The sequence below is a fragment of the Perna viridis genome, chromosome 7 (assembly GCF_037379345.1).
Source record: "Perna viridis isolate PV_CMFRI_1.1 ecotype Kerala chromosome 7, ASM3737934v1, whole genome shotgun sequence".
Taxonomy (NCBI): Eukaryota; Metazoa; Mollusca; class Bivalvia; order Mytilida; family Mytilidae; genus Perna; species Perna viridis.
Window position 1 is genome coordinate 25,396,231 of NC_142451.1, and position 12,655 is coordinate 25,408,885.

Sequence of the window (12,655 nt, forward strand, 5' to 3'; positions counted from 1 at the left end):
TCCGCCAATCACAGTATTTAAAATTCATGTTGAAAGAATCGATAAATATAGGAAGACAATGATCCATATAAGAAATAGGATAATCAATTGGTTATTGTTAATAACCAAAATATGATCACTCGTGCAATGAACGCTTGTGGATTTCTAGGCGTTCTTTGGCACTCGTGATAATATTTTGGTTATTCACTCTTTCCAACTGATTATCCTATTAATATTTAACTCCTAGTAAGACAAATTAAACATTCATGTTACAGCGCATACGAAGGTAATGTTCAGAGGATAGAGTTGCTGTTATCAAATTGAGCTTGACTGTGTAGAATCTACTGTCTGCTGTTTACTGTTCTAGATGAAAAAATTGTTTATGTTTTTGTTCTGTTTATGGAATTACATTATTTTGGTGTTTTGTAGACATGATGAATTGCTTTTGAAGGTTTAGTAATTTATGAAATAGGTTTCCTGTGTACATAAATGTATAGTTGTTATATTCCTGTAATTTGTGTAGTTGGAGTAATTGATTTCATGAGGACTCCACTAAAAACTAGGAGGATGTACCAGGTGCACCGGTAGGGTAAGCCTCCTTTGCTTGTCTATGAATATTCACCGAGTTGCTCATAAAGGTAGACGTAAGTGGAAAGGAGAACTATGACCTGTGTACTGTAAACAAATCGACTCTCATTGTGCGGATGGATGCACAATAACGATCCACGAGTTCACGATTTCTATAGTGATGACTTCAAACTTGTAACAACATAACCCTATTCCAGAAGCCTAATTGAAAGAAGTCTAGTACGATATAAAAGTTCTCGTAATTACGACAAGCTCTGGTATAACGTATGAAAACTATTGCTCTTTAGGCGATCCCAACCTATTGAGTCGCCAAATTTCAGGAACTCGTGTTTGGTTAATTGACCAAAATGATGTTAGGACTCCCTAGAACAGTTGTTAATACAAACTACCTCGAGCGGATGAGATGAAGATTTAAACTTTTTAAAAATATCTTGTAAATTAAATACTAGGTAGGTCCATCGGCGCAAGCCAGACCAGGCGGAATCTCCTACCTCCAAAATATTGAATTGAATGACCTGACCATAAGCCTCTGTCTTGATTGCTCGTCCTTTTTATTTCCAAACACAAGCAAGACGATATAGTAACAATGCAAGTGGTGAAGGGGAGGGTGATAGGGACGTTAATTTATGATGGAACATATATCCTTAATTTTAATCAATCTCAATTTACTTTAAACTGTATACTTCTATTACTATAAATACGTTACCATCATGAATTCTGAGTAAATTTACAAAATAAAGGTTCCAAAGAAGTCCTAAGCTTAAGAAGATAATGATTTAAAGCAATGAGAAATGCAGGAATTTTCCGTCTGCACAAATCTTCTTTTTCGAAAGAATCATTCTTGACCAAGATGTAGATATAGCTCTAATACCGTAGGCTTTAATTTTCAAACTAGTCAGAAATCTAAGCCGAATAGGACTCTGATTTTTGCTTTAAAGTCTGGATCTGTTAAGAGTGTAACAGAAGACATATTTTATTGAAACGAGGAGGTGAGTCAAACATGTTAAAAAGGAACAAACACGAATTTCATGTCTTCTACCGGAAGCTAAAGCCAAAAAAAAACAGTACTTTTATGAAAGATACTTGACATCGACTTCCCCAGCGGTGGTCCTTTTCACAAAAAATCATAAGTGTAAAATTAATCGTAATTTATGACGTCATAGTAAATCAACGTATTGTGTCGGTCATAACTTACGACTAACTTTACACTTACGACTTTTTGTGAAATCGAGACCTGGTTTAAAAGAGTGGGGTTTCTAAGAAGATAAAATCAAACTCATATTCTCAGCGTTCGATAGTGCCATTATTTACCGAGAAGGTAAAAGTGGTTAGTCTCTTAGGTTTAGGGAGTAACTGAAAAGACATTTTTTTACATCTCTTATAATGAAGTAAACAGAACTATGAGGTCATTCAAAGAGAAAGGCATATCCTCAGCCTCAATGGCCTAAGAAAATCAACTTTACAAAGAAAAAAACTGAATCCGTAACAGAAAGTAGAGAAACATCCTGAGAAACCTGGACACTAACCTCATTTTCAAAATTATTTTCTTTGCTAATGAAAGACGTTCCTACTCATCATTCTACTCATGTTTACTGTTCAAAGAGTGAACTAGAAATGGAATAACCGAACGGCTTGGTATAACTTTATTGGCATTTTTCTTTAAGCAGTAAGGCACTTGGGGAATGAAACAAAGATATAGACGGACAAAAGTCATCTAAATATTCTTAAACCCATCTATGAGAGACCAGATATAGCAACCTTATTAGCCTGAGATCTAACAGAAGAGATAGGACGGGGACAAGTACAGAAACACTATAAGTAGTTGACACTGCTACACATGCAGCATGGACTGACATAATAGGAGTGGGTGGCGGGACCAACAGGTCCAAAGTTACTACCAAAAGATCAGAAACCTGGAAACGCCTGATCAGGAAAGCCTATATAAGGATATACCTTAGCCCAGTGAAGTCTAGACCAAGACCAAAGTAGCCGAGTAGGAAAGTAAAACCACAGTATGAAAACTATTGTCCAAACTTTACGACAAACGTGATGACTTTTCATTTAGAATTGTCAACTTTCCTTTCATCTGTGGCAACATCCCTTCAGCACCGGCGTATGGAGTTTCATATCACAACTCATACGTTATGCCAGAGCTTGCCGTAACTACACAGACTTTTCATATCGCGCTAGACTTCTTACAAATAGGATTCTGGAACAGGATTATGTTGCTCCAAATTTGAAGTCATCACTACAGAAGTTTTATGGTCGTTACAGTGCCTCCATATGCACATGAAAACTGATTTTTTTCAACGTGTCATAGTTTTCCTTTCCTCTTTCGTCTACCCCGGACTTGACTTTTTTCTGAGCATCTCGGCAGGTATTTCCAGAAAAGCAGTGGACGCTTACCCTACCGGTGCACCTAGTCCATTCTCCCAGTTTTTGGTGGAGTCCGAGTTACTCATTTACTTTTTTTACTTTGTATGTATTATTTTAGTTACTTTATATGTCTTTGTTGTGTATGTCTATTTTCCAAGTCTGGTCTTTGTCTCTGGGTTCCCTCGATTACTCTTTAACCCGGTAAACCTAAATTCAAAAAGATACCAGGTGAACATGAAACTGGACCAGTAGTGTAATATGTCATCATTAAAACATACTAAATATCATCAAAGTTAAATTGTCGATAGGTTGACCTGAGATTTTAGGAGTAACTAGCTGACTAACATGATAAGGAAACGACCCATCTTTAAAATCATCATTATCAGTAATGGCATCAAAAGGACTAGTAATATAACTCCAGTAACTAGTAATAAAACACAATATAGGAAATAAAAAAAAATCTAACATTACTAAATTTTACAAGTATCTTCCCTGTTAAATAACAACACTCGTATCTTCAAGCTAGATACGTATGATCTGATCAACCAATGGGAAAGTATTTTAAGACATCGGATTTAGCTTGGTTTGACTAGCGCAGATTAACCTACTTAAAATTTATGGTAAATCGATGTCACGAATGCGCATTGCTGTATCATCAGGTATGAGAACACAATTAATTCCCCTTGGTTTTCGTTGTATATAGTTCCAACTTTGGTAGTTGGTACCTTCCACATTTTTTCATATTGTTACTGGAAACTTATTTGCTGAAGTTTTGCCTCTAATTGGTAGAAAATAGGTTAAAATTACATGGGATTTTTTTTCATTAATCAAATCTGACTAAAAGTTGTGATTTGGTTCAGTGGAAGAAGGTTAAAATTTAGGACTTTTAACTCAGTTCATTTGTCATGTTTACCCCATCTCCGAATTATATGTATTAATTTCAGAAAATGATGGTAAAATTTTCTACAATTTATATATAAAATCCTGTTTGTACATATCTTTAGGCCAGAGAAGTTTTATTCAGTTTGCGCCGGTGGAATTTTTTTAATCTGCTCAAATGTGTATATTGAAATGCACTTGAAAATTAATTGCGGTCTCGTGCCATCTTTGGAAAACTACGATAGACGACTTTAAAAGTGGCTGATTGTTGGCAATATTAAGCAAATCCCTAGATAGAATGATTAATAGGCGCGAAACAAGCCGTTGAGGTCCAACAGAGCCATCCGTGTTTTGAAGTACCAGATATTGGTTATATTTACAAATTTCATGAAACACATTGGACAACTATGAGTCTGGACCAGGTTGGAGCTACTTGCCATGACAATAGAGAAGACGCTTGATGAGAACTATGGGACACGAACCAATTTCGCATGCTGATGCAATGCTTACTCGATGCAGTGAGATTGAAAGCGTCAGCAAAAGGTAAAAGTAGATTGTATTCCCGTTCATTGTACTAACAACACTCAGACTAGAGCTATAGTCTGCTCATCAGAAATCCACCATCCTGTCAATACCATGGCACATAAGACGACCGGAATAAGATTCTAAAGACGATAAAGATGGGTGAAGTTTCATGCATGTCAACAACAGTGGTAGAAATGTTGGTTTTAATAGTCCAGCTGTATATTTCTCATGTATTTAAGCTACTTTAAGATATGTGGATTCATGTGGATTCTGACTTGTACGTTATAATTTTATTGTATAATTTTATACCGTTTTTCGTGCTGTTTATTTCTGTGTCCTAAATTAGTTCTTGTTATTTATGACTTATTCTTCATTTGACGTTTAGGTGACTGTTCAACGGCGAATTGTGTTATTTGATTTGACCACCAATATCCCTTCAATTATCATTCCCCAATTTTTAGATTCCCTGATAGATTAATAGAAAAACGAAAAATTAAATACCAAATGAATAAAACTAACCAACCAATCAAATAAATAAAATAAAAAACAACAAAATATTTGAAACAAAACAGACCACAAGAAAAAAAACCCAACCCCCTCCAAAAAAAAAAAAAAAACCAAACAAACAAAAAACAAAAAATAAAACACAAAACAAAGCAAAGCAAAACAAAAATAAAACAAAACAAAAAACAAAAAACAAAAAACAAAAAAAACCAATCCCCCGACTGTTTCTAATCGTTTTTTTTATAAATCAGGTGTCATAATTCAAAACACTTATTTTCAATCACCTTCATTTCATACAACCATTTCAATGCAACATATGAAGACGATTATATTATTAAATCATTAGATCAAGCGTCTTAATCTGTTCTTAGCAAACTCATAAAAGTTCAAAATGTCAATGAAAACCAATGACCCAAAAGACAAAACAAGGAAGACAATTCCAACTAGGCCTATTTGTCCAGCCGATTGTCTATTATCATGGGCGCTAGTAAATTTCAGTTTGGTCATTGTTAGTTCTTTCACATCGACTGTTAAGTTCGCTCGTATTTCTTTAAGGATTGGAGCTAAAACTTCACGCAACTCGTCCAAGGTCATATTCGTGACATTTTGAGTGGCCCAGTAATCCAACTTACTCCGATACTCACAGGAACATGTGCACAGGTCATCTAAAACACACCAAACCTAATGTTGAAGATAATCATTTGTCAAAACTTTTAAAAATGAATTCCTGGAGCAAACATTTACAGAACGATTTTAATAATTTTTTGGTCGATGAAAATGTAACCCCAATGGTGTGGTTATTCAAAACAGACCGACATAATATTACAATCATTTGTTATGAGTTAATATTTTCGACTCAATTTTTTTACAAGTAAATCAACAGACAACGTTACATGACGTCAACATCACATGATCAAATTACGTCTTTGAGATGATAAATGATAAAATGTCAACCAATCAGAAGAGACATCCAGAGTTAAATCAGTTTCGAACAGAATTGTAATATACAACCAGACGTTTTCATTGTTTTGTTTTAGTCACAGGTAAATTGATATCAACGCCTGTAGACCATAATTCACTTAAATTTAAGCTAAACGACGCTTACATGATTTTTTCAACACATATTTAACAATTCATATAATTTTTGCCTAATACTGTGTTACTGCAATCAAGAGCCATGTATATATCATCATTTAATCAGATAGCTCTACGGTCGGAACATTGACAAAAATGGATTCTGTTTAAAAAAACACTGCCGTCAACGTGAAAATGCTGATAGACACAACTGAACCATTTCAATCGAAGTTCACTATGAAATCAGTACTATTTGGGTAGTTTTGGTGCTATTTTTATCGTTTTTTTTGCCTGACTGGGATTACAGATATGAAAGCTTAAATGCTAGTAAGATAATTAATTAAATGACGTTAAACTACCTGTGGAGACCTCTACCTTAACACCCACACTAGCTGTTGTTCCAACTGCATTCTGGGCATTACAGATGTAGAGACCATTGTCGTCTGGTGATACAGATCTCATCGTCAGGGACGGTGTAGCAACTGTCGCATTCGTCACTAGCGGCGCCCCGTTCTTCGTCCAAAAGACAGACGTAACATGGGGTTCTCCACTGGTTTCACAGAAAATGGTAATACTCTGTGATTGTTGGACGCGAACGGTCGTCTGCCTGGTTGAGACTTTTGGTATGTCTGAAATGTTTTTAAAAAGTCTTGTAAGATGATTTCCTTGATGCAATTTATATACACTATTTCTCAACTGATAACCCGCGTACTGTTGCCCCATTACCAATTTTAACAATTTTGTAGCATCATTATTTTTTTGGTTTAGAAATTAATGACTCCCAAGTTTGTCCAATGAATATTAAAGCCGAACTAAAAGTAAAAAGGGCATACAAAGGATATCAATTTCCGTAAAAATCTAACAAAAAATATCATTTCTTTATCAAGCGAAAACTTAACTGATAAGACTGATTATTTTGTCATATTCAATATCAATTCTGTATACCTACCCCCAGTTACCATTAACAATGCACCTTTACTGATGCCATAGGTTTCCGAATTAGATCCACTGCAGTAATACTTTCCTCTATCAGTAAACAACACATCCATTATGGTAAGGGAGGGCTCTGTGATACTAGCCCCCGAATACTTATTGGTGTTATATTTATCAATTGTTGTGATTGTTCCATTTGATTCCCATGTCCATTCAATATGGGTTAAAGTTGGGACAGAGTTCAGAACTGTGCATCCAATAGTCACCGTAGATCCGTACACCTCGGTGTATTCCTCCTGAGCAATTTCGGTGATAACTACAAATATATTTAGGAAACGTCATTTCTATAAAATTATTTCGTTCACTTTTTAAATACATGTAAAGATGATAAAACCAGATAATCCAAAGCAAAATTGGTAACTACTAGTAATGAGTTTCTTTTTATACTATCCCCTTCTTATATGTGTCTATGTGAATAAAAAAGTATAGTCCGTTTCAGTTTTATAAATCTTCGAAAAACAATGAAAATGTATTTTTATTTTTTTAACCTTCATTTGCTTTTCTATATATGGTGCTTCCGAAAAGCAAATGAAATATTTTATTCCGACGCAGTCGGTATTGAGGTCGCTCTGACATCACGTGACACCCATGATAATTAACCATGTCAACCTAACCGAAGTAGCTTACAACCTCGCATTTCATTGGACAAATATGATAACAACCGTGTAATTTAATGCTCCATTTGGGATGTCCGGAATATTTTCAATCATTTTATATATTGAACAATCTTTTATAAATTGAATAATTGGAAAACGTTAACTTGTTGAACCTATAAAATAATTATAATACGAAAAACAGTACAGTGATCGCACAGTTTACCAAAATGAATGTTAATTCGGATTAGGTATTAAGCGTCGACTGTCTTTTTAAGTCGCTAATATTGTTAACGACTTCTTGCACTCGTAATTGTAGTACTTTACATTTGATTTTCGTAACTATATATTACTACATCACCTTATGCTGCTGATCGGTGCCGTAACACCGTGATTTCTAGCTTCTTACAATTATAAATGTACCTCTTAAATATAATACACATGTGTTCTACGTCTGTTTTTTTGCTTCTATGAGAACGAGAAGTTTATATTAAAAGATGAACTGATCGGTTAGCATTGAACTTAATGTAATATTTCTCAGTCTCCGAATCACACACAGGGGCTCATTACAATTGACTATATAGGTCATAAACATTATCAGGGCCCGTATATATATAGTTATTGGTACCAGTATCGTATTGCATATCCCTGAGCGGGATACATGGATGTTATAAAAATATAGTGCACTTTCTTTTTGCCTCTCTACAAACTAATGTTTTGTCAAAAGATATGAACAGTGACTTATAGAATAGAGCAAACACTGTAAGATGAAGAACTTTTTTAAAAGAAAATCTAACATAATATCATAAAAATGTTGCACTGAAAAGGTTGGTTTGGTGAGTGCAAAACGAAAGCGAAAGTAGGGAAAATGGCTATTTATAATTCAAGACTACTTTTCTGTCCGATCTTCGTGGACTCACCCTATTTTCTTTGCGGGATATTATTTTTTCACATGTCCTTAGAAATGCTACATAAGTGAAAGTTTTATTGAATCAATTTACATATTTTTAAACCAAATCCTGAAAATATGCACTTCACTATAGAAGTCTATGGGAAAATTAATACGATACTGAGACCTATTGCCAATTGTTTACTCTGGTTACTAATCTGGTTCCCTGGTAAATATCACAAGCGATCCAAAGATAGCTAAAAATTTGAGATAAACTTGTGGAACGAAAACATTATCAGCACTTCCTGGAAACCAGTTGTTTTTTTATTGAGAAACATTCGGGTTATCAAGGTTACGAAATAGTAATCATATTAAGGGAGCCACGATTCTAGCGGAAGTCACTTGATTTTAGAGCATATCACAAGCATGCAATTTATGATGTTGAAAACAAACCCAAGTCAGTGATATTGAATATTTGACGATTAGCGACTTCGATGACATCAGTCTTCGATTTAAAGATAGTACTTGTTTTGTCTGTTTGAATGTTTGAACAGGTTTTATGATATTTGATGTTAATATGAACACATATCCATGTGGTAAGACATACTAATGCTAGGTCACTTCAAGTTTTGAATATCTAAAGGTTTCAATACAGAATTAGAAATGATTTGTGATGGTTAATTTACATAGATATTCAAATGAGTTGATATCAGATGACGTTGTTATGTTCCTGAATATTCAAAACGCATCCAAAAAAGTAATTATATAAAATTAAAATTACATTATGAAATATGATAGTAATATTTTTGTGTGTTGAGATAAAATCCCAAAAGTTCTACAGCAAAGGGTATGCAGTCAAATAGTTTTGACCGATTGATTTTTAATTAACATTTATATAATTCAAACGGACTAGAATAAAATCGGCGAATCACGATTCAACAGTATACAAAGTTATAAAAGGCACTGAGGATTAATTCATTCCTGGTATTAAACACGGGGTTACAATATTGTACAGGTATATTGATAGAACTCATCGATGTTAGATTTAGTTTCATATTTCGATATGAAACATGTGAACAGCATACAAAAAATTGCAATGTTATAGGATTGGTAACATTGCATAAACAGAAATCATGATAATAATACCGGTAAATGTATTTAGGAGCTGAACTAAAATTAGTAATCAACCACATTGGTCGTATTGTTGAAATACAAAATTACCAATCATATTGATATTGATGTGATATAATTCGGGGTCAGACAAGTCTGATTACTGGATTGTTGTATACCATCGGAAACCTTAGTTCCATCATCAAAGGCATCGACCCAGTGGTTATTAAATACCAAAATATAAATCATATATATTGCAAATTTCGATATGCTGTACACATGTTTAAAGAGCAACCGCTCATCAGAAGCATAAGATTCAAATACATAGGAAGAACTCAATCCAAAAGTAATTGTATATTAGAAGTTCGAAAACCAGAAACTTTTGAAATTTCAATCGTGTATCCTATTCAGATGAAAGGAAGTACAAAAGACAGATTTGTATACTGACAAAGTTTGTAATGATGACTTTTTTCTGCCAGACTTTTAGAGTAATAAAGTTTAAAAAATAATTTATTTTTTTTTATCCTTGGATATAGTTATGAAAAAAAAAAAAAAAAAAAAAAAAAAAAAAAAAAAAAAAAAAACAGCAAAGCTTCCCGTACCTTCAAATTTTTGATTGTGGTTGAAAAAAGATCGTCAAAGCCTATTGCCATTATGACTTTTCGGTCTCTGGATGACAGGACTACAACAAAAATGTTTTTTGAGTCCTAGATTAAATTAGAAATTACTGAAAATCTTGAAAAGGTTAGTATTGCCGGCTATGGGAATATAAATACGACCGTACGACACCTGTTCATCGTGAATTGTACCAGACTTAAACCTATATCGTTCAAAGGAACCGAAATTTTCCAAATTCCGTAAAATGATAAAAAAAGCCCAAAACACCAGACATCAACTTTGCGGAAACAAAAGGAATTTAAGGAGGTAGACCTAGGGTAAGGGACATAACTCATGAAATCAGTGATATGTTTGTATCATATTCAATTTCACCAAAACCTTTCAAGCTTTTCCCTGAAACAGAATGAAATCAGTCCAAGTCACTTCGATGCTTACATGAGATTGATGTAAAATAATGAATACAAACGTTCTAATTATTTCTAAGAGTTGTGTCCCTTACCCTAGCTCTACCTCCTTAAGCACATATGTGAGGTACAGAAATAGGAATACAGGAAGAAGAAAACTATTCCTAGGTGTCTTGAAATTTAAGCAAGAGAATGGTGTCTCATGAACATACATGTAATATAGTATTTTAAGTGGCGGAGAAAACAGACACTGCAGTAATTAGTCAAATAGTTTTAAAGTTCTAACCTCCATATACCGTAAGGTCTATTCTGGAACCAGTGGTACTCCCTACGGAGTTTGTTGCTTCACAAACATATTGTGCTTCATTAAGAAATGTTACTTTTTTTATGACAAGACTTGGGAAATCTAAAGTTGATCCTGCGAAAACAGTAAAATTTTCTCCGCTGTAGGTATCCATTGTGTTGTCAGGGTAATATATGAGCCATTTTATTAATGTCACCTCCGGCATTCCGTAGTAACTACACTGTATTGTCAAATTATCTCCATAAATGGCCGTATATTCTTCTTGTGGTATTGACAACCTCGGAAAATCTTGAATAATAAGTAGAAATGTATTTCTTAAGCAGACTAAGTAATTTAACGAGACATCGCCCGTGTTACCCACACTAAGTTTCTTCCAAAGTCAAAATCTCAGACGCACACATTTACACATTAAATGAAATTGTCAGGATTTTTACTGAAGTAAGGTCATTGAACCAGTTGTATACAACACACACATCAAATTATCTTTCTTCATTTCACTCGAAAAAGTAAAAATATTGTTTTGGGGACATCAAAAATACACTTCATATATTTCTCTTTGAACGTATTTTCCCATAAAACCATTCCCTTGCGTGTACATTAAAACATGTATGTGCATAAAAATCACGTTTTCACATATTTCTTTCAGAAAATAAATGAATACATTATAAAGTATGAAAACTTTCTACAACGTTTCAGCATGTAATAAACAGTTTGACATTCTTTTGTATGTAAGTGTACGTCTGAGGTTATGACTTTGGAAGAACCTTATGTCTTTAACAAAAATCTATTACATAATTTTTAAATTTCAATGGTCTGCTGAAAAGGTAAAATGAAACATTATTGCCAATTTTAATGTGATATTTGGTGACATGAAAAGTAGAAACTTGCAGATAGCAAAACATTTCTTTAGACACTCGCCTTAAACCGTCTTAACCAATGAATTGAAAAAAATACGTATTTAAGAATTACAAGGAACGCACCCACAATTAATACTTCGATTGGAGGGCCGATGCCTTCCCCCTGCGAGTTAGTCACATGACACGAGTAAAAACCGACATTGGTCTCGTCAATGTTGTAAATCCTGATGGCAGGGTTGGATACATCTGCTCCCCTATATTTAGTGGTATCTGTTGTACTAGTAATAGTTACATTATATATTTCATTAGTAAAACTCCACCATACATCAATGATGTCAATCACGGAGAAGAAGGGACAATTCAAGGTGATTGTTCCATAATACATCGTCGTCTCAAAAACGCTGTCTGCAGTCACTTGTGGAACTGCTGCATCTACAAATAATAAAATTTTGAAAAAAATACACTACTAGAAAATATGACTTTTGAAAAATCTCGAATGCTAGCTAGCTTCAATTATTTAATAGTTTGGTGATAATCATCATTACATTGAAAATAATTGTTTGAGTGAAATCCGACTAACCTAAACGCTAAGTGAAGAACAGTTTATTAATTTGATTTAAAGTTACTTTTACTTTATTGGATGAGCCCAAAGTAATGGCATAACTATGAAGTCTTCTTTAAAATACATATCTATGATTATAATAATATATGAGGATGTTATAATGTTAGGATATTCAGGTTTGAAATGAAAATAATATACAAACAAATGTAGATAATAACAAATGTGCGCATTTGTGAACATTGCATTAAAGTAGTAAAGAAAAAAAAAACAATCATTTTCTTACAAGAAACAAATATATTAACAATTAGTACCAAGAAAGCTTTTGTTTTATTTCAATTTTGAATCTGATGATAGTAGTTATAGAAAAAGTTTGAATTGTCAGATTCAAAATTTTATTGAA

At 33.7% G+C, this 12,655-nt stretch overlaps 1 protein-coding gene across 1 annotated transcript; it reads right to left on the reverse strand.

Annotated features, from left to right (window-relative positions):
- Positions 1–5,190: 5,190 nt before the first annotated feature.
- Positions 5,191–12,116, reverse strand: LOC148611973 (protein sax-3-like). The gene is made up of 5 exons (XM_088595435.1): positions 11,817–12,116; positions 10,819–11,124; positions 6,875–7,174; positions 6,285–6,554; positions 5,191–5,516 (listed from the first exon to the last, which is right to left on the reverse strand). The coding sequence occupies exons 1-5, from the start codon at positions 12,076–12,078 to the stop codon at positions 5,194–5,196; spliced, it is 1,461 nt and encodes a 486-aa protein (XP_088451561.1). The 5' UTR covers positions 12,079–12,116; the 3' UTR covers positions 5,191–5,193.
- Between the last annotated feature and the right edge of the window lie 539 nt (positions 12,117–12,655).